Source organism: Chiloscyllium punctatum, chromosome 32, assembly GCF_047496795.1.
Source record: "Chiloscyllium punctatum isolate Juve2018m chromosome 32, sChiPun1.3, whole genome shotgun sequence".
In the NCBI taxonomy this organism is placed as follows: Eukaryota; Metazoa; Chordata; class Chondrichthyes; order Orectolobiformes; family Hemiscylliidae; genus Chiloscyllium; species Chiloscyllium punctatum.
This window is the reverse complement of record NC_092770.1, coordinates 18,849,653-18,872,747: the sequence shown is the minus strand read 5'-3', so window position 1 is coordinate 18,872,747 and position 23,095 is coordinate 18,849,653. Positions and strand designations below refer to the sequence as shown.

General features: G+C 39.0%; 1 protein-coding gene across 8 annotated transcripts in view; it reads left to right on the top strand.

Annotated features, from left to right (window-relative positions):
- cep290 (centrosomal protein 290) overlaps nucleotides 1–23,095 on the top strand; it is a 138,059-nt gene that overhangs the window by 71,401 nt on the left and 43,563 nt on the right. For all 8 annotated transcript variants that reach the window (XM_072551810.1, XM_072551808.1, XM_072551811.1 and 5 more), the window contains 10 exons: nucleotides 2,523–2,674; nucleotides 2,915–3,026; nucleotides 5,269–5,724; nucleotides 9,923–10,087; nucleotides 10,464–10,571; nucleotides 12,084–12,218; nucleotides 13,928–14,197; nucleotides 15,284–15,391; nucleotides 18,299–18,498; nucleotides 22,591–22,804. In XM_072551810.1, the coding sequence (XP_072407911.1) occupies nucleotides 2,523–2,674; nucleotides 2,915–3,026; nucleotides 5,269–5,724; nucleotides 9,923–10,087; nucleotides 10,464–10,571; nucleotides 12,084–12,218; nucleotides 13,928–14,197; nucleotides 15,284–15,391; nucleotides 18,299–18,498; nucleotides 22,591–22,804 (1,920 nt within the window). The remainder of the gene's footprint in view (nucleotides 1–2,522; nucleotides 2,675–2,914; nucleotides 3,027–5,268; nucleotides 5,725–9,922; nucleotides 10,088–10,463; nucleotides 10,572–12,083; nucleotides 12,219–13,927; nucleotides 14,198–15,283; nucleotides 15,392–18,298; nucleotides 18,499–22,590; nucleotides 22,805–23,095) is intronic.

Genomic DNA, 23,095 nt, shown 5'->3' with positions numbered 1-23,095 from the left:
TTGGTTGTGACAAATTTTTAATAATCTGTTGATCTGCTATCGGGCAATCGCTCTCTGTTTCCTGACAGTTCAGGAACAAACTTGGTGATCAGTAATTTCCAAAAGTATTGTTCGATTCATTCTTCGGTTGGTCCTGTTTGTTAACTGGTAGTCTTTTCATACCTGAGCATTTTATCATGTAATCTTTATTGTTTGCATAAAGAGTTGTGGCTTCTATTTACTTGTTCTTTAATGAGATTTGCTCTATATACATTTTTAAGATGTGACATTCTATAGAGCACAGGCTACGTAAGAAGGTAACGTATAAAGGAGCAGTAGTAGGCCATACTATCATTAAGATCGTAGTTGATCTTCAACGTCAATTTCACATTCTCTTTCACTTCCTCTATTCCTTGATTCACTTAGGGTCCAAAATCTCAGCACCGAATATACTCAATGACTGACCATCCACAGTTTGCTGGGGTACAAAATTCCAAAGATTCAGACTCGTTGAAAGAAGAATTTTCTCCTCATCTAAAACATGACTGTCCCTTATTGTTGTATTGTTGTGGTATTGGACTTTTTGCTTGCTGGCTGAAGAGCCAATAAGGAACTTGTGCTGGGTGTGTTTAGAGGGTATTGAGGTAAATAAGGGTGAGTTTTCTGGGTCTGTAAACTATACAGGGAGTTGGTCTGCTGTGTTGGAGAATCATGGTGGGCCTTCTAATCACCTCACCTCCTTGACCACCATGGTTCTCTCATACCATTCAGAATCTTTCAGAATCCACTGCAAACCAAATCTCTTATTTAAAGATGTACTTCCCTTGTAAAGTCACACATGTTCAATGTGCATTTGCAAGCCACGAAGATGCACAGGTCAGATTCTCCTGCATCCATATGAAAATGCAGCCCTAGCAGTTTGCAAAGACAATGAAGCCTCTGAGTTCAGACTTTAATTTATAGCAAAGAGTCTGGTTTCCATTTGGCAGATATTTTAATAGCACAATAACCTTGTTTCACTGATAATACTCTTTCAACTTTTAAGTCACATTCTGGGCAGTTAAGTTCATAGTCAAGGCTGACACTTCAGTATGGTATTGAGGCACTGCAGCACTGTCAGAGGTGCAGTTAAACTGCTATCCTGTCTATCCTTTCAAATTTAGGATATAGGATTTAAAATATCCTATAACACTGTTTGAAGTTATCCTCCATGTCCTAGCCAATACTTATTCCTCACGTTACAAAAACAGATTATCCAGTCATTATAATATTCCTGTAAGTGGGAACTTGTATGCAAGTTGGCTGCTGTTTCCGATATTTCCACAGTGAATGCATTTCAAAAGCACTCCATTGACTATAAATGCTTTGAAACAGACAATCAGATGGTCATTTATTTCATTTTCTTTTTTATATTTCTAATATCCCTAAAACAAATTAGCCCACTGCTGTTTGGGTAACTATGCTGTGAGCAAAATGGTTGTCCCATTTTCCCTAGATAATAATTTTTAACAATACTTAATTGCCTGTACGCTGTTTTAGAATTCCCTAAGCTGGATGAATGTTAGTCTTTTGTCTATTATCAAGACACGAAATTTATTCTGTGCTAATGCAACAAAGTTATTGGTAGTTTTGTGTTTCATTCCAGGTTGCAAACTTGTGAATCACTTTCCTGTGAAAGTTTTCTTACATTCAGTGAAAGGGATATAAAATGGATGTTTGTCTTTTTTATTGACGTGTCCATTTGGCAGTAGTTTTCTTGTTTTTTTATCTATTATCTACAAAGCATGAGTTGGTAGTATGATGGAATACGCTCCACTTACCTAGATGGGTGCTACTTCAACAACACTCATGAAGCTTGACCCCACTGGGGATAAAGCAGTCTGCTTAATTGGCAACCCCATCCACCATCTTCAACATGCACACTCTTCACCATCAATGCACAGTGGAAGCAGTGGGTAGCATCTACAAGGTGTACTACAGTAACTCACCAGGGTCCCTTGACAAAACTTTCCAAAATGTGACCTTGACCATCTCGACAGATAAGGGCAGAAAATACATGGGTTTTCTGCAAGTTTCCCTTCAAGTCACTTACTATCCTCACTTAGAAACATATCACCCATTCCTTCACAATTGCTAGATTAAAATCCTGGAACTCTTTACCAGCACTCAGAGGATGGTGTGTGTTTGAAACAACTTGCCAGAGGAAGTGGTGGAGGTGAATGCAATTGCAACACTTAAAAGGCATCGAAATGGGTTAATGAACAAGAAGGGGTTCATTCTTGGTTCATATGGGCCAACTGCTGGCAAATGAGATTAAATCAAATAGGGATGTCTGGTCGGCGTGGATGAGTTGGACCAAGTGGTCTGTTTCCATGTTGCATGTCTCTGTGACTGTCGGGATTCAAGAAGGCAGCTCCACCACCGCCTTCTTCAAGGCTTTTGGGGATGGGCAATTAATCCTGGCCAAATTAGCACGTCCACATCCCATGAATGAATAAAAGGGGGAAAATAATTTAATGTATTCTCTCCTGCTTTTTTGCCAGGTAACCAAAATAAATCTGGAGGCCCAGAGAGTGGAACAAAACCTAAGAGATGAGTTGGCCAACAGTGTAAGCCAAGCAGTGAGTAATGCAGACAGGAGCCACATCACTGAACTGGAGAAATCAGAATCTGAGTTAAAAGTTGAGGTGTCCAAGTAAGTTAATAGTATTGTAAAATGAAATTTTGTTCATTATAATTTGAATTAAGAGACAGCAAGTTGTTTGTTGACATGTACCTTCCATCCCCAAATCTTTTTTTGCGATCATAATTTGAAGAGTGGGTATGTATGGACATGTCTTAAAAGGGACTGCCCAGAGCAAAACAACTTTGAAATGCATTCATATTTAATATAAAGAAAAGATAACAATATTCGTGGAATGCTGTTATCCATCAGGTTAAGAGATGTTGCAGACGTAGCGAAAATGCAAGTTACAGCCTTGGAAGCCCGCCAGCAGTCCAGGGAGAAAGAAGTGGAGGCACTTAGGAAGCAAGTACTTGATTACCAGGTTAGGGCATATTTCACATTTTTACATTTTAACAAAAAGCTTTTCATTAAGAGGCATATTAAAAATGTTATTGGTCAGACTTTACGCTAATATTTTAAATTGCCACTGAGGGATCTTCAAAGTAAATAGTGATTTAATTAGTCCAGGATTTCTTTTTGCAAATAAGATGCTTTTGCAGAATACTGATACATGTGTTAACCTGTGTTATCTTTTGATAGCGCTTTGTGATTACAACGTTTGAGTCAGTTGCAGAAGGCTTTTAAGAGTTGGTTTACTTACGTTTTGCATACTATAACTTCACAGTTTATGTAAAAGCACAAAAGAGAGCTGTACTTCAAACTATGAATTAACTTAAGAATAGAGTGCTTGACTGGTCTAGTGTTCTTCACTTCTAATTTCACATATGAGAGTTTTAAAAGACTGTGCCACATCATCCCCAAATGCCTCCCATTAAAAGAAATTAATGAATTTTACATCAGCTTGATTATATTTGTGAATTTTTAACCATCATTAATTGCTGTAATTTTTAAAAGATTTTCATTCATGGAATGTGGGTATTACTTGTTGGATCAGCATTCGTTGTCTATCCTTTCATTGCCCAAAGGGCAGTTGAGAGTCAACCACATTGCCATGGGTCTGGGATCACACATTGGCCAGACCAGATAAGGATGGCAGATTTCTTTTCCTAAAGGATATTAGTGAACCAGATAGGTTTTTCCTGACAATCAGCATTGGTTTTGTGTTCATCATTAGCCTTATATTTCCAGATTGTTATTGAATTTAAATTCCACCATCTGCTATGATGGCATTTGAACCAGGTACTTAGAACATTGCCTGGGTCTCTGCACTGAAAGGAGTCTAGCAATAATATCACTAGACCATCGTCTCACCCGAGTTCAAAATCTCATCTAGTTCACTAGCACCCATTTGAAGAGGTAATCTGTCATCCTTACCCAGTCCAACCTGCATGTGCCTTCAGACCTATCACAATATGGCTGACTTTTAACTGACCACTTAAGCAAGCCGTTCAGTTCTAGGGCAAACAGGGATTGGCAACAAATGTTTACCTAGTCAGAGACACCTGGATTCCATGAAAAACTTTTTAGAAGTTCTTAGCCTATGTGAGAACATGAAAAATATTGTACTAGATAGAGATACTTTAAATCTATCTTAATTTGTTCAGAATTTAGCAGGGTTACCTTTGTGTTTCAGTGGGCTTTCAGTACTTACCAAATGTAGTTCAAATAAATTAAAGTTGTCTCAATTTCTGTTAAATCATTATACACAATCACACATTCCAGAATGATTTGGGATTTATTTTTGTCATTTGTACATTATCAGTGATGTGTTAAGGGACCTTTACATGTTTCTTATTATTGATTTTATTGATGGGTTAATTTACCAATGGAGATGAAAGATAACCTTCACACGATATAACTGTGTACATGATCTATGTGTTTGATACTGACCTTGGGTCTCTACAATGCACAATCCCTATCACTAATTTTCTTAAGCAAAATGCTGCAGTTGCTGAAAATCTGAAATAAAATACTGGCAAATTCTCAGCAATGCAAATGGCAACTGTAGGTGGAAAATGGAATAAATGTTTTTGCTCTTAGTGGAGAGATTGAAGATGCTAGGGTTGTTCTTCATAGAGAAAAGAACATTTGACAAAATTCTTTGAAATCATCAAAGTTTTTGATATAATAAAAAGGAGAAATTGTTTTCAGTATGCAAAGGTCCAGTAATAATACAGGGAAGTTTTCTGGTATTAAGTAAAAGCAGTGGGAGCAGCATGAAGAACACAGAGATTCTTTTGATCTAGAATGCATAATTTGAAACAGTCACAAAAAAGATTCAAAAGTAACTTTCAAGAGGAGACTATATAAATACCTAAAGGGAAAATGTTTATTGAACTTTGGGGAAGAGCAGAGGAAGAGTACCAGTTAGACACCCCTTTCAAAGAATCTGAACAGGCACATAGAGCCAATTGGCCTTTCTCTTTTCTGTGTCATTTTCCAAATCTAGCTCGATGTCTATTTCGGATGAATTCCTCCATTGCTGGTATATGTCCTGTAGAGGATATTCCAGCATTTGATTTTAAAAAAATTAACATTCTTAAACCCCATGAACATGAAATCATCAAAATAAATTGCTAAGAATTGCTCAAAATGTCAGATTGCCCACTATCGGCTATAGATTGTCTATATAAATATCTGTTCATGATATTCTTCTCATTCAGGCACAGTCAGATGAGAGAGCTCTCATTGCAACATTGCACCAACACATTATCGCGTTGCAGGTGAGTGAAACCACTGCTGTTAGCAAGCTGCAGGCATTTGCAAGCAAGCTGCAAAAAATGGAGGCCTGCAACCTGCGGCTGATGCAGAAACTGGATGAGAAGGATCAGACCCTTTTCCACACCCGGCTAGAAGGCAAGAACAAGGCTAAGCACCTGCGGCAAACTATTCAGTCCTTGCGAAGGCAGTTCAGTGGAGCCCTGCCTCTTGCACAGCAAGAGAAATTCTCAAAGACTATGATGCAGCTACAGGATGACAAGCTGAAGATCATGCAGGATGTTAAACGTTCCCAAGAGGAGAGGAGAGTGGCAGAAGACAAGGCATTGGAACTGGAACTGAAGCTGAAAGGGCTAGAGGAATTGATAGGATCACTAAAGGATGCAAAAGGAGCACAAAAGGTTGGAAAGTTTTAAAACTGAATTTTGTCTTAACATATGATGAACTGACAGACTTCTCATGATAAAACAAAGAATTATGAGTGCCAGAGATCTGAAACACAAACAGAAATTGCTGGAGAAACTCAGCAGGTCTGGCAACATCTGTGGATAGAAATCAGAGTTACCATTTTGAGTCTGCCATTCTGAGAGACGTTGTCAGACCGGCTAAGTTTCTCTACCAGTTTATGTTTTTGTTTCAGACTTCCTGTGACCTTGCTTTTGGGAAGTCAGTTTTTATAGTCAAGTGTGACTGAAAGTAACTCTGACGTTTACAGGAAAGATACAATAGATCCAAAGTGATTACGGATAGCATTGTGCTAACCAGTGTATTGGAGATGATGTGGGATTAGATTCCCTACAGTATGGAAACAGGCTCTTCGGCCCAACCAGTCCACACCGACCCTCCGAAAAGCAACCCACCCAGACCCATTTCCCTCTGACTAAAGCACCTAACACTATGGGCAATTTAGCATGGCCAATTCACCTAACTTGCACATCTTTGGATTGTGAGAGGAAACCAAAGTATCCAGAGGAAACCCATGCAGACATGTGGAGAATGTGCAAACTCCATACAGACAGTTGCCGAGGCCGGAATCGAACCAGGGACCCTGGTGCTGTGAGGCAGCAGTGCTAACCACTGAGCCACCATGTCGCCTGATACAGGCAGGAATTGTGGATTCGTTAAAGTACAGAAGGACGCCATTGTCCCATCATGGTTATTTCAGCTATCTGAGAATTGGTGCTAATTTCCTGCCTTTTTTCTATCCTTCATATTGTTTCTACTTAAATAATCATCCCATACCTTCTTACTAAAATCAATAATTCTGCCCACCATATTTAAATAAATATTTAACAATCAAGTGGCTACAATCCATGAAGGATGCTCTTTGAGCAGAGAGAGAAAACCCTGCTCTGTCTTCTGTTCTGCCAAAGTTGCAACCTCTTCCACAATCCCTGAAATCCTTGCTAAAATCTTCATATTCTCTCTACTCAGTACGTCCAAAGTCATTCACCAGGTCTTTACTGGCCTGGGAGCAGGTTCAGCAGTATCTACTACCAAGCTCTGGGACTGAGTGTGATGCTGGAAAAAGCACAGCAGGTCAGGCAGCATCTGAGGAGCAAGAGAGTCAATGTTTCAGGCATAATCCTTCATCAGGACTGGGTTACGCTAGAAATGTCGACTCTCCTGTTCCTCGGATGCCACCTGACCCGTGCTTTCTCCAGCATCTGCAGTCCTCAATGTCTCCTAAGCTCTGGGACTGCCAGACTGCAAGAGTCACCAGTAAATCTGACTATTTGGCATCTCTGAAGGATAGGATACTTTCCCAGTGAATGACAAAACCCTACTTTGCCCTTATTATTACCATCCGCAGGTATATCAGTGCAGGTAGATCTGTTGTTCTTTGGTCGGTTTTCATCTGCCTTTTTAGTTGGGTTACAAGTTGTCAGCTACCTGTAGAACAAAATCTGACTGGAAGATTACCAAGGGTAGCACCCAAATATTAAAAATATTTGATAAATCAAAAGATAGGAAGGTAGGAAAGGGTGGTGGGGAAGCTTGGTTAACTAAGGATGTCAGTATAATTGTGAGAGATTACCTTGACATGAAAAAGCAAGCAATCAGTTTGGGCAGGATTGGGAGTTAGGTATTACAGGTAGTTATTTATGAGAGTAATTTCTAGGCTCCCTAACACTAATTACCTTGGTGTATCCTAGAAACATTATTTGGGGATATAAGAAAAGTACCACAATAATAATGGGTTATTTTAGAATATTTGTAGATTGGGCAAGTCTGAATGGCAAAGGTAGCCTGGGAAATTAGTTCAGAGGATACTTTTAAGGTGGTTTCTTAGGATAGTGTGTTTCTTAGGGCGTACTGGGCAGAGAGTTTGAATACTTTAGCAAGGATTTCAGGGGTTGTGGAAGAGGTTGCAACTCTGGCAGAATAGAAGACAGAGCAGGGTTTTCTCTCTCTGCTGAAAGAGTATCCTTCATGGACTGTAGTCATTTGATCGTTAAATATTTATTTAACCAAGGAGCAAGCTATCCAAGAGCTGATAATGAGCAGGATGACAGGATTAATTGATAAAATCTTAGTGAAGAAGCCTCTAAGTTACAGTGATTGTAATGTGATTGAATTTCATGTTCAGTTTGAACGAGAATAATGAGCCTAAGATTAGTGTTTAAATCTGAATCGAGGTAATCATCATATTGTGTGATAGCAAAAGTGAAAACTAGTTAAAAAACGAACTTAAAGAAAGGACAGTCGAAATGCAGTGGCAGACTGAAATAGAATTTTAATAATTCTCAACAAAGATTTATCCCTACTTTTTTTTGAGAAAGATACATCATCCATGGTTAAATAGAGAAATGAAGGATAGAAACAATCTGCAAAAAATTAAAAACCAGCAAAGAATAAATTTTTAAAAAGGACAAAATAGAGTACAGAGGAACCTCAATTATCCGAACAAGATGGGCGGTCACTATTTCGTTCGGTTAGTTGATTATTCGGTTAGTTGATTCAATGCCTTTCGTCTGGGGCTGGGAGTTTTCTGTTCAGTCCGCGATCCGTTCAGGAGACGAGGCAGCAGCACACCGCGCGCGAGCCCCTGCCCGCTCCTCAACCCTGTCCAACACTGAACCCCCATGCACCCCAGAACCCTATCCAACACCGCCCCTGCCCCTGCCCCCGCCCCCGCCCACCCCCCGACCATTTTGAAGAACACCTCTACTCAGTCCACAAGCATGATTCTGACCTTCCAAGGACCTGCTATTTCAATGCATCAGCTTGTTGCCATGCTCATACTCAGTCCTAGACCTGCTGCAATATTCTAGTAAAGCACACCATAAGCTGAAGAAACAACACCTCATTCTTCACTTAGTCACTCTTCTCGTCTCGACATTGAGTTCAACAATTTCAGACCATGAACTCTTACCTTTATTGTACTTTAACAAGATGAAACAAGTCAAATGCTACAGGAATCACTACTAGGGCCTCAACTATTTGCATTATTTTGCAGTGACCTGGTTGAACTGGTACATTAATCACAAAAAGTTTCGTATGCAGGTACAGCAAGTAATTAGGAAGGCAAATGGAATGCTTGTGTTTATTGCAAGGAGGAACGGAATATAAAATTGGGAACATTTTTCTGTGTGTTCAGGTCCTTAGTGAGACCACATCTGGAGTACTCTGTACAATCTCAGTCTCCTTATTTAAAATAAAATGTAGTTAGATTATAAGTTGTACATTTGATTCATTCCTGAGATGCATCACTTCACCCATGGGAGTGCCTACTGTAGTTTAAAAGAATGAGATTTGATAATGTTGAAATATGTATAATTGAAATACATTTTGAGAGAAGTGCAACTGAGATCATTACCAGATTATTCATTATCCTATTGAATAGCATACTCCTGCACCTTGCTTCATATGTTCCTATTGAAGTCTTCAGGTGAAATGGAATTAGGGCGCAATGTATAATATTTAAGACTTGAAGATCCCGCTGTTGGACTGGGATGGACAAAGTTAAAAATCATACTAAACCAAGTTATAGTCCAGCAGGTTTATTGGAAGCACTAGCTTTCGGAGCACTGCTTCTGTTGCAGCAACCGCCTGATGAAGAAGCAGCGTTTCAAAAGTTAGTGCTTCCAAATAAACCTGTTGGACTATAACCTGGTGTTGTGTGATTTATAATTTTTAAGTTATTCTTTATTTATTCCACATAACTGAATATTATTAATAAATAGTAATACCACTTTGGCAAGATACAGAAATATGGAGACTTGATAGTAGACCTGATAGTCTGTATTGCAAAGAAGCTGCTATATTCCAGACATGCTAAAAGATGCAGTATGAAACGACCACTTTACCATCAGTTGATGGGGATGATCGTAACTTAGGGAGTTTCCATTCTAATTAACAACATGGGAATTTATAGGGAGAAGTTGATACCAGGTGCAAATTGAGTAAATTCTGTTGTAGTTGTTAGTGTTAATGCACTGAGTTTGTTTGAGGAGTTGCACATTTGACAAATTGGCTGACAATTTGTACAAATGCCAATTTAAGCAATGGTGTTTTCAAACTGTTGATTTTGCATGTTTTTCCAGTTTTAATTATCATAACTTGCCTGTGCCATTATGTTCACTTTATTTTCAACAGGTAATTGAATGGCACAAAAAAATTGAAGAGCTCCGTCTCCAAGATCTCAAAACAAATCGATGTATAAACAAGCAAAAAGAAGAAATAACTTACTTAAACAATGTAATAACTGATCTGGAGCACACCATCAACAATCTAGAAGAAGAGACGGTTCAACAAAACAAGGTGAGCATCATCAGTCCGTGATAATCATTTGCATTGTTAGACCACAAAGATCACTTCATCCGTCTGTTTCACTTGCCAGTTACAATTGTACATAATCTCAACGATTGCTGGCAGTTAGTCCACAACAGGTCCAGGCACGAACCCAATAATACCCTGACGGTAGTGAAGAATTTGGGAACCACAGGTTCAAAGTCGTCTGTTTTTCCCAAGGAGGCTGCATTCATAGCTCAAATTACTCATAAGATATCTCAGAATGCTGTTTTTTTTAATTTAAGCTAATTTCATTTAAATGAATCAATACTAACTGCTTTCACCAACTTCTTAGGAAACCTGTTACATAGTTTGACCATTTGCTTTCTTTACCCAATTCCAACAGCTCCATGAAGAGCGGCAGATAGCATGGGATCGCAGAGAGTTAGAACTACAACATCAGTTGGATATGTATGAACATCAACATAACGAAATACTGAGTGCAGCTCAAAAGGTGGATATGTTCTTTGGCTTATAGACGATGCATGTAAATTTTAGGATAAGGTGAAAATTGCAATGACTTCTTCAATTAATCAGGTCAAAATATTCTGTAAGTGAGAGGATAACATTTTAATGTAATTTCCAGTGACATTACTCAGGATAGACCTTAGAATGAAACAGCACAGGATGCCATTTGGCATACTATACCCTGGTGTGTCTTTGAAACACTAGTTGCACTCTTCTGCTCTTCCCTCATAGTCCTGCAAAGTTTCTTTTCCAAGAAAATGCCCCTTTCCTTTTGAAAGTTGCTATTGCAGCTGGTAACACCACTCTAGCAGTCAGTGAATTATGGATCATAATGGCTTGCTACTTAAAACAAATTTTCATCCTCCTCTCATTCTTTTGAGAATTACTTTGAAATCTGTCTCCACTAGTTAATGACTCTGTGAGCAATTGAAACATTCCTCCCATTTACTCTATCAAAGCTGTTCGTAATTTTGTGTATAAAGGGCAGTGCCAAATCTGTTGTTCACATAGGAACGTACATTATGAATTAGGAGAAGAGGAAGGCCATTTGGCTTCTTGAGTCTACTCTGCCATTCAACAAGATCATGACTGATCAGTTTGCCTTTAGAATTCCCAACTACCTCCAATAGCCTTTGACGCCCTTGCCTAATAAGAATCTCCACCTTAAAAAAATTCAATGATCCCGCCTCCATGGCCCTGAGAAGCAGAGTTCCAAATGAATTTACCTCTGAGAGAGAGAGAAAAAACTCATCTGTGTCTGAAAGGAAAAGCCCTAGTTTTTAAACAGTGCCTGCGAGTTCTGGACTCAATCACAAAAGGAAACTTCCTTTTCATGTCCACTTTGTCAGGAACCCAGGACCATTCAGGATATTCTACATTTCACTTGAGACACTCCTCGCCACTGTTCCTTCTCAGCTGCAAGCTGCTTTGGGTTTCCCCACATGGCGATCAGCGCTGACTTGTGATTTAAAAGATAGCAGCCATGCATGACCTCAGAGGCCCACACAACCAGCAACAAATTTGGAGGGATCACCTTCCCTCACACTTCTAACCTCTGTGGAAACAAGCCGAGTATATCCAGCCTTCCCTCATAACACAACCTGAATATTCCTGGTAGCATCTAGTAAACTTCCTCTGAATTGCCTCCAACACATTTACATCTTCCCTCCAATAAGGAGACTAAAACTGCACGCAGGATGCGGTCTCACTAATCCTCTGTGTAACCAAAGCATAGCATCCATAGTTTCTCTTCTAATAAAAGATAGCATTCTCCTCGTCTTAATTATTTGCTGTACAGCATGCTAACCTTTTGTGACTCGTACCGTAGAACCTAGATCCCTCTGCATCACATTTCCTTTATTTTCTTAAAAATCTCAACAGATTCCTGTTGTGGTAGAGCATTTGAACAATAGAATGTGCTTCTAATGTGGTAAAATCTGTCTTTAATGCTTACAGTGTTGTACTTTTAGGTTTACTCATCACATTCTATTCCTGACAGTTTGAGGAAGCGACTGGCTCCATCCCGGACCCCAATAAACCACTTCCAGAGCAGCTAAATGTAGCTCTGCAAAAGATCAGAGAGCATGTCTTCATAATTCTTGAAACACAAGCAACCTGCAGAACTCTAGAAGAGGTAAAAGAAATGCTGAGAACCATTAATTTGCAATTTTAAAATGTCAATAAGACATGCAATAAATGATTGTGCTAATATTTTATTGGAAAGATCATGGACTGTAGATTCAACCTTCTGACACTCCCTGCCTAAACTTGTTTACTTTTCCATCTGCCTTCCCAGTTTGGTGATCCCTAAGGTTCTGTTCTTGGTACCTTCTTATCTCTCATCTATGTGCTGTCCCATTACAACATCACCAAGAGCACCACAACAGTTTCCACATGAATGCTGATGACACCTTGATCGCTTCACTATCTCTTAAGATAGTGGATAAGCAGAAATTTGCTCCAACTTAATTTTTCTGGATGGAGACAAACATTTTGAATTTCATCTGATGAAAAACAGTGGAAATGGCATGTGTAGCATTGTCCTAGGATGAAAGTGTGGGAGTTCTATATGAGTTGGGATTTATGCAGATTGGAATTTAGAAGGTTAATGAGGAAGGAATTTGAAAGGCTAAGTCCTTAGGTAATGAAATCATGAATAAAGTACCCCACAGTCTGTATCCCTTTGTTTGTTATGTTCTGCCTGTGCTGTTGCAAAACAAAACTTTTTTATTATATATAGGTACATGTGCCAACAATAAATCAAATCAAATAAAGCAGTCACCCATGGTGAGGTTAGGGTAGGCTGGTGTGTGTAGTCAGTTTTTTCAGAAGTGGAAAAAGATGCTGCCGCTGATGGTAAGCATATAGGATTTGAACGTTGGAGTAGCCTGTCTATATGTTTTCCCATTTTATTTCGTATATTGTGTGTGATAGAAAATAAATAAAAATATAAAACAAGTTAGAAAATGAAGTGGAATGCACGCTGATTTTCCGATGGCCAGGTAATTGATTCAGCTGTGTAGATGGGAGTTATATGTTGGTGCTGAGTGACTATTCGATTATTCAACTGAAAGCCTCCCCCCCACAATTAACCACAATGCCTACCTCACCTCTCCCTGCTCCCCCACCCTCTTGCCCCACCCAGTACACCTGCCCAAGATCCTTTATACCTCAGACCATGGCATAATAACCAACTACCGTCTGCTGAGGATGCAACATCCTCAGTTACCAAGGGCTGATGCACCCCCACACCTGACACCCTTCTATCCCTGAGACCCAACTCCAGAACTCTTATGCCATGGACCCAACACCACCACACACATACCCTGCCACCACCCAACTACTCCCCCTGCCTTTGTACCTGACTCCCTCTGGAACCCGACACCCTCCCTACCTCTGCTTCCTCACCACCATACCTGACCCATCCCTTTCCCGCCCAAGCAGACCAGGTAATTGCTACCCATTCCGACTTGCATTAAATACTCCAATATTCACATAAGATTCTTCCCACCTAAACTAACTGGCATCCTGATTCCCTACCCCCTACTCACCTGTCACCTGCTTTTCCAGCACCTTAATTTCACATTCAAAGTGGTCGTCTGTGATGCTGAACCTTTAAGTCACAGATTCGATAACTGACTGCTGTGAAAAGGGCATCCAAAAAACAGCTTGTTCTTTTTCAAAACAAAATAAGGGTATGTTAACTGAAGAAATGTGGCGGAAGTTTGGAATTGATTCAGTTAGAAACCATTTCTGAGATGCTTTTTAACTTTAAATGCAATCCTTAAGTACACGATATTATCAATATAATACAATTTGTTAGTTCAACTAATCTCTTTACAGAAACTTAAAGAGAAGGAGGCATCTCTGTGGAAGGCAGAACAGAATGTGCTATCCCGAGACCAAGTTATAAATGAGCTCAGACTTCGACTACCAGCTACGGCTGAGCGTGAAAAGCTGATGGTGGACCTTAGTACTAAGACAGATGATGATACGGAAAGTAGGAAGGCCCTGAAAGTAGCTCATCAAACCATTGCTAACCTGCAGGCTAGGCTAGACCAGAAAGAGGAAGTCCTACAAAAGTACCAGCAGTTACTGACAAGAGCTCACCAGGTAAGGAAAGTTACATTGTTGTAAGAAAGAGCAAACTTTCAGTTGTGTATGGACCTTTTTGCATCCTCTGGCATTCCAAAATGCTTTATAACCAAAGAAGGCTTTTTGAAGTGTAGTCCCTGTTGAAGTTAGGAAATGTGGCAGCCGACTTACACATAGAAAACTCCCACAAACAGCAATGACCAGATAATGTGTTTTGGTGATGTTTGTTGAGGAATATTTTTTGGTCAGGACATTAGTTAAAATTCATTCTCTCTTCTAACCAGTGCCAGGAACAATGTTCCCCTTTATTTACAATCTATTCATTTTAATTTGAAATATCATCAAATTATTTTTGTGACTATATGGTACAGCGTCTTAAAGCAGACAAACTGACAGAAGCCTTCATGATACCTTCCAAGTAACCATGTGATCTCAAGCTCTTATTGCATATATGAAACATTAACCGTGATCCTTGAAGATGGAGGGGATCTCAATTTAACATAGGCTCTAAGAAAGAGATGAGAAACAGTCAGAAATGTGGCTTTTAAGTACTTGAAAATTTTAGGAAGATATTTGGGTCTGTAGTGATTAAGACAGCAATAAGATACTGGAAATATTTTTGCTGGAGAAGAAGGCATACTTACAATTATGAATAATTTTGAAACGATGAACAAGAAAAGAAAGTTCCCGCCTGATGTCAATGAGGCAGAGTTCTCTGTTAAATTGTTGCAGAGTAGGTGCAGAGATATTGGGAAATATTTACTTACACAGTATTAATGCAGTAGTTGAAACAAGAGGTCATTAGACCTTTTCAAGGGGAGATAAGCATTCAATGAAGGAAATGATGCATGGTTATGAGGAGAGAATGTGGCAATGGCATTAATCTAACAAAACGAAAAGCAGTGGGCTGAATGCATTCTTTCCCTTATTTAAAAGTATTGTGGTTCGTTGGATAAGCAGGAGAGAAGAATCAAGTTTTTGTTGGAAATACTCAAACTTAGTTGCTATTTTACCAAAACCTTATTGACTATGAATCAGGAACAAGAATTCATAGATAACTAAGTCATATAGATTACTTATCCTTTTTTTTTAAACACTTCACAGGACCGAGAAGAAATTGCAAAGAAACACGAGAAGGATCTTAAAGCCTTGCACCTGAAATTGGATTCATATGCAGATGCATCACTAAATAAATTTAAACAATCTGCAGTGGTTAGTTTAACCCTTCATATTGCTTTTTTTCTGTAAAAATAACTAAGTTCTGGATGTACGTTTGCTCGCTGAGCTGGAAGGTTTGTTTTCAGAGATTTTGTCACCATATTAGGTAACATTGTCAGTGTGCCTCCGGTGAAGCGCTGATATTATCTCCCGCTTTCTGTTCATGGGTCTTGGTTTCTTAAGGTGGATGATATCATTTCTTGTTCTTTTTATCAGAGGGTGGTAGATGGGATCCATATCGATGTGTTTATTGATGGAGTTCTGGTTGGAATGTCAGGCCTCGAGGAATTCTCATGCATGTCTCTTTTAGCTTGTCCTAGGATGGATGTGTTGCCCAATCAAAGTGGTGTCCTCCTTCGTCTGTATGCAAGGATACCAGTGATCGTGGGTCATGTCTTTTAGTGCCTCGTTGGTGTTCATATTTCCTGGTGGGAAGTTGTCTGCCTGTTATTCCGATGTTTTTTTACAGTCATTGCATGGTATTTTGCAAATGACAGTCATTTTGCTGATTGTTTCTATTAGATTCTTTATGTTCATTAGTCACTGTTTAATTGTGTTGGTTGGTTTCTGGGCTACCATGATGTCAAAGGGTCTAAGTAGTCTGGAAATCATTTCAGAGATGCCTTTGATGTAAGGTAATGTGGTGAGAGTTTCTGGGCGCGTTGCTTCTGCTTGTTTGGGTTTGTTGCTGATGAATCGGAGAACTGTCTTTATTGAGTACTCATTCTTCTTGAATGCGCTGTATAGATATTTTTCTTCTGCTGTTCATAGTTCTTGGGTGCTGCAGTATGTTGTGACTCATTGAAATAATGTTGTGATGGAGCTCTGTTTGTGGGTGTTGGGATGATTGCTTCTATAGTTAAGTATTTGGTTTGTGTGTATTGTTTTTCTATAGACGCTGATTTGAAATTCTCCATTAACTGTTCGTTCTACTGTCACTTCTAGGAATGTGAGTCTGTTGTCATTTTCCTCCTCTTTTGTAAATTTTATGCCAGTCAGGATATTGTTCATGGAGTTGTAGGTTACCTCTAATTTGTTTTGTTTTGTAATGACAAAGGTGACATCCACGTAGCGGACCCAGAGTTTGAGTTGGATAGTTGGGAGGGCTGCTTGTTCCTGTCTCTGCATTACTGCTTCTGCTAGGAACCCTGTTATTGGTGATCCCATTGGTGTTCTGTTAATTTGTTTGTAGGCCTTGTCATTGGATGTGAAGTGGGTGGTGAGGCACAGCTCCACTAGCTTGAAGATGTTGTCTTTACTGATGAAGTTGGCACTGACTGGTGTTTGTGTCTTCAGGTAAAAACAAGGACTGCAGATGCTGGAAACCTCTTCTAGTAGTGCAGTCACTGTTTCTTTGGCCAGGTTGATATTAATGGATGTGAACAGGGCTGTAACATCAAAGGAGACCATTATTTTATCCTTTTCTATCTTGGTGTCTTTGATGGTGTTCAGGAATTCTTGGGTGGAGTGAATGGAATAGCTGGAGTCTTCTCTTGAGTGTTTTAGTTTTCGGTGGAATTCCTTGGCTAGTCTGTATGTTGGTGTTCCAGGTAGTGAGACTGTGTGTCTGGGGGGGTGGGGGTGCTCCTGGTCTGTGTACTTTGGGTAATCCATAGAAGCATGCTGTGTAGGATCCATCCAGTTTCATTTTTTGGAAGTCTATCTTTTTTATTTCTCCTGATTTCTGAAGCTTTTTCATTAAGGATGTGATTCAGTTTTATAGTTAACCACTTATTGTTAAGTGTTGGTATCTGCAGGCAGTGAATTCTCTTTTTCAAGGTTATCTGTTTTGTTTAGAATGATGGTCATGTGCACTTTGACTGCAGTTAGGATTACAATGATTTCGTATTTTTTGAGTCTTTCTAGGTCTTTCCTTTCCTATGTTATTGAGTGTGTTTCCTTCATTTTTTCTGCTTAATGTTGGTGCACTTTGCACCAGGATACATGGACACCAACTAGCCACCAAAAGACATGACCCACTCTCACTAGTATCTTTGCATACACATGAAGAAGGACACCACTTTGATTGGACAACATATCCATCCTAGGACAAGCTAAACAGAGACATGCAGGAGAATTCCTCGAGGCCTGACATTCCAACCAGAACTCCATCAATAAACACATCGATTTGGATCCCATCCAGCACCCTCTGAGAAAAAGAACAGGAAATGATATCACCCACCTTAAGAAACCAAGACCCATAAACAGAAAGCAGGACACAACACCAGTGCTTCACTGGAGGCTCGCTGATGATGTTACCTAGTATGGTGACAAAACATCTGAAAACGAACTCTCCAGCTCAGCGAGCAAACTTACATTTAGAATCTCAACCTGAGCTACAAATCTTCTCAAAAATCACCAGAATTATTAAATGTTTATGTAATATTTTTAATCTCATCATGTGCAATTTTTGTATTTGTTGCAAATTCATTAGTTTTCTAATTTTGTCACAGCCCAGCCAAATTGATACCATTTGGTCCATCTTACATGCATCAGTTGATGATTTAGTACCATACTCCTCCTCCCCATAACCCTATATGTTGCATCTTCTCAAACAACCAGCTAATTCCATTTCCTGTCAAGAAAGTCTTTATCCTTTAAATGTCAACCCAATTTAATTTAAATATAATTAAATTCTAAAGGCTTATGTTGCAAGATGTAGCACAAAGACCAGATCCTGCGAATCTAATGATGCAATAAAGCCTGCTATTATCAACAAAGAAAATGTTGTTTATTTAAAAATGTGCAGATGCTGCAAATCTGAAACAAGAACTGAAATGCTGAAAAATCTGACAAACCCATTCAGCATCCGCAGACAGAAAAGAGTAATTGGGTAATAGAAAGAAGAGAATGTAGGCAGTACGGTAACAAAACAATAAATTATTTGTGTTGTTCTAACAGGAGCTGATGAAGAAACCATCCCTTCCAGTTCCAACATCCAAGCATTTGGCACGCCTGGCAGAGTTGGAACAAACCGTGGCAGAGCAGGACAGCTCACTGTCAGCGCTTGTGGACAAACTGAAGAGAGCAACCATGGAACTAGAGAAACAGAAAGATATTAATCAGCTGAAAGTGAAAGAGCACAACGCAGAGAAAGCAAAGTGAGCTCTGTCATGATCATTTCTGGCATTGTGTAATTTGCTTATATGTTTTCACCCAGTTTAATTGCTTTTAAATTAATTTTAAATGTCATATAATTTTTGAACCAAATCAAAATTTGGTGGTTCTTATTGTACCCTTAACAATGTGGGAGTAGCGCTTAGATGGTGGGATCATATATTTATTTATGGGGGACAGAAATACTGAATTTAGCAGCTTGGAATAGAGTTAGCCATTCAAAGCAACACGCAAATATTACATTGTGACATTGCAAACAGAGCAACAAGACCTGTCATTAGTTTAGTCAATTCTTCCAGTTAACACCACCATAAAGAACATAAGACCAAGAAGCAGGAGAAGACAATTCAGCCCCTTGAGCCACTCAGTATAATCCAGACTGATCTCATCTCAGCCTCAACTCCATTTTCCATCTATCCCATCAACCTTTCACCATTAATGCTTAAAAATCCATCCATCTCCACCTTCCGTTTACTCAATGTTTCAGCAGCACAGCATTTTGGAGTATTGATTCGTTGGATTCTTGTCCCTTTGAGAGAAGTAATTTTTCCTTATCTCTGCTTTAAATCTCCGACACCTTAACTTAAAATTGTGACCTCTGATTCTGGGTTACCCCACATGAGGAACTATCCTTTCTGTATCTACTTTGTCATTACTTTAGTATCTTATTTACCTCAACTTGGATCTCCTCACAATCTTCTCAACTCCAGAGAGTATAGGCCTAAACTGTTCAGTCTTTTTCATATGACAACCCCTTCATTTCTGGAATTAATCTAGTGAATCTCTTCTAAACTGCCTACAATACAACTACATCCCTCCTCAAGTAGGGAAAATTTCACACAGTACTCCAGGTGTGGTATCCTTTTATGATCTATTCCTTTTACAATAAATGCCAAAATTCCATTTGCTATCCTTGATACATGCTGTACCTGTATACTAGTTTTTCACAATTAGGACATAACACCAAGATCCTTCTGCACTGAAAAACTCTGAAGTTTCTCTTTGATAAGATAATAAATTGCCTTTCTATTCTTCCGATTAAGATAGATAACCTTACACTTATCCATGTTAAACTTCATCTGCCAAATTTTGGCCCATTAACCCAAACCTATCCATATTCATTTGTAAATTTCTTATTTATTCATTTCCCACATATTATAGTATCGTCTGTAAGTTTGGCTGTAATACTTTCTATCCATGCATCCAAGTCATGAATGTATTGAAAATAGTTGAGGCCTGAGGACTGAACCCTGTGGTGCTCCACCACTTACAACCAGAAAAAGACTCATTTATCCTAATTCCCTGCTTTCTGTAAAGCAATCCTCTATCCAAACTAATAAATTACCTTTAACCCCATGTGATCGACTCTTACGTATTAACCTTTTGTGTGGCACCTGATAAAATGCTTCTAGAAGTCCAGATATACTACATTTACAGGATCCCCATTATCCACCTTGCTTGTCACATCTTCAAAGAACTCTAACAAATAATCAAACATGATTCACCCTTCATAAAACCATGCTGACTCTGATGGATTAAATTTGACTTTCAAAATGTCTTGTTATGACTTCCTTAGTAATGGATTCTAAAAATTTCCCAAAAATACACGTTAAGCTAACTACTCTGTAGTATCCTATGTTTTGCTTCCCTCCTTTTTTTGAATGAGGATGTTATATTTGTATTTTTCCAATCCACTGGAACCTTTTCCAAATGCAGGGAATTTTGGAGTATTAGAACCAGTGGATCCACATTCTTTGCCATTTCCTTTAAGACTCTAGAATGTAGGCCATCAGGCCCTGAGGACTTGATACCCTTGGTCCCAATAGTTTGTTCATTAATTTTTCCCTACTGATGATGATTTTTAGTAAGTTCCCCCTTTCTATAACCTCTGCGTTATATACTACTATTGGAATGGTATTAGTGTTCTCCACTGTGAAAACTGAATCAAATATTTTGTGACTCTACCATTTCTGTGTTCCCCACGATTAACTCCGCAGCCTCATCCTCTAAGGGTCCAGCGATCACTTTAGCTGCTGTCTTCCTTTGTATGTACTTACAGAAGCTTTTGCTATTAATTTTTGTATTTTTTGATGGTTTTCTTTCATCATTTACCTTTGCTCTTTTTATAATTTCTTTCCATAACTCTCTGATCATCTTTAAAAGTTTCCCAATTAACCTGCGCACCATTTATCTTTGTAATATGGTATGCCTCAGTTTTTGCATTTAAATTATCTTCAACATCCCTTGCTTAGCCATGGATGTTTGTCCCCACTTTACAACCTTTTTTCCTCTCTGGAATATATTCCAGCTTTGGTGATTGTTTACATGGAATTTGCACGTTCTCCCCAGGTTTTGTCCCAAAGTCCAAAGATGTGCGGGTTAGGTGGATTGGCTGTGCTAAATTGCCCCATAGTATGTAGGCTAGTTGGGTTAATGATGGTAAATATGGAGTAATGCAATTATGATGGGATATTCTTTGAAGGATTTATGTAGATTCTGTGGGCTAAATGGCCTCTATCTGCACTGTATTTATTCTATGTTTGAGTATCTCTTTAAATATCTGCCAATGCTCATCAACTCTCCAATCTTTTAGTCTTCCTGCCCAGTCCACCGGGGCTTAATCTGTCTTCATGCCAATGTAATTACCTTTGTTTAATACCAGAACACCAGTTTGGTCTCCAGTTTCTTGCTGTCCAACTGAATTTTAAATTCTAGCATGCTATGATCACGTTTCTATGGAGAATCCTTTCCTATGAGATTGCTAACTAATCCCAGCTTCTTACACAATATCAACTCCAGGATAACTTGCTCCCTGGTTGTTTGCACAGAATTTTGCTCCAAGAAACAACCTCTCATACATTCACAAAACCTTCCCTCAAGGCGACCCTTATCAGTTCAATTAGTCCAGTTTATACGAATATTCAAATCGCCAAACATTACTGCTGTATCTTTTGTACAAGCTCCCAGTATTTCTTAGTTTATACCCTGCCGTATTGCAGGGTACTGCTGAGGATCTATCGATTACTCCCATCAGGGTCTTCTTTTCCTTGCTATTTCTTATTTCTACGCAGACTGATTCTATGTCTTGATCTCCACTGCTGATATCATTTCTCACTACACCTTTGATCTAATTAAAGATACTCCACCTCCTTTCCTTCCTGCCTATCCTTCAGAAGCAGAGTACCCTTGGATATTCAATCTCCAAACCTGATCTCCCTACAACCAGATTAAGAACTGATACATTTCACTCCCCATTTGCCAAACATTATTGCTTCTGACTTTAAACGTAGTGACTGTAATTAAAAAATAACAAATTGAGCATTGTACAATCTTGAGAATGTGAAATATATGCATTTTAATTTATGCCGCAGAAGTTTCTCAGATTTGGTCACATTCTCACACCAATCTAAAGGTGTAAACTTAATCAGTCTCCAATTCCTCGGGAAGAACGAGTGTAAGGTAGAGTAGCAGAATGATCACGTGGTATAGACTGACAAATCGTTAACAGTAATGACACAAGGGAATTCAAACCTAGGGGCCATGAATGCAGGAAGTTCTTCTATAACCTGATGCTTGGGTTCTTGAGCAACCCCACACTGTATAAAAATCGCGCAATAAAAGTGGCTCTTAAAGTGTTGGCGATGCAAACGCATTATAGCCAACGCATGTTTTAAATGTTTGCACTTTAGAAACAGCGCCCCCCTCCCCCCCCCCAACCACCATTCGTCATTTGTGTTACAGCCAGTTCACGTTGATGGAATGCACATTATAGCAGAATGTCCTGTATAAATACTCCCTAGTAAGTCCAAAAGGGTCATCAGGAGAATTCATTACTTAGAGTATATTTAGAATGTGAAACCTGTAACCACTTAGGATTGATACACTTAAGCAGAAGCCAGATAAACATCTTGAGGAGAAAGGAATAAAGGGATATCAACAGGATGAGCTAAATTAGGGTGGAAGAAGGCTCTTGTCGAGTGCCAACGCCAGCACAAACCAGCTGGACCGATTGTGCTGTAAATACAATGGATTTCTCCATTGGAGCATTAAACATTCTGTCAACCTTTTATTTCAAGTCTGGAAGAGATGCATGCAACTGAGGTAAAGAAGCTATGCAATGAACTAGATGACCTGAAGTGCACACAGCTGCAGATGGAGAAGGAGGTGCAGTACTTGCAATCTGAGCTAGAGGCTCAGAAACAAGCAAATACAAGGGCACCCACCACTACCATGAAGAACTTAGTGGACAGGTTAAAAGGTCAACTGGCTTTGAAAGAGAAGCAGCAAAAGGTAATAATGAAAAATGAATAAAAAGAAAAGCAAAAATGCATATCAACAAAGAGTTGGCCTGGATATTGAATCCTTATTGTCTGTTACTGTAGTGTTTTACACTGTACTTCATAGCAGTTTCCACTCACTTGGAAGTAATCTTTTAATGTAACTTAATTTTAATGTAATTTAACTTTTAATTTTTTAATTTTAACTCTTTTTGAATTAATATAACTCACGATTTGCAATTTCAAATATGCCAGATAAAATATTAAAAGTGATAACTATTTTTCCGATTACACCGTTCTATAG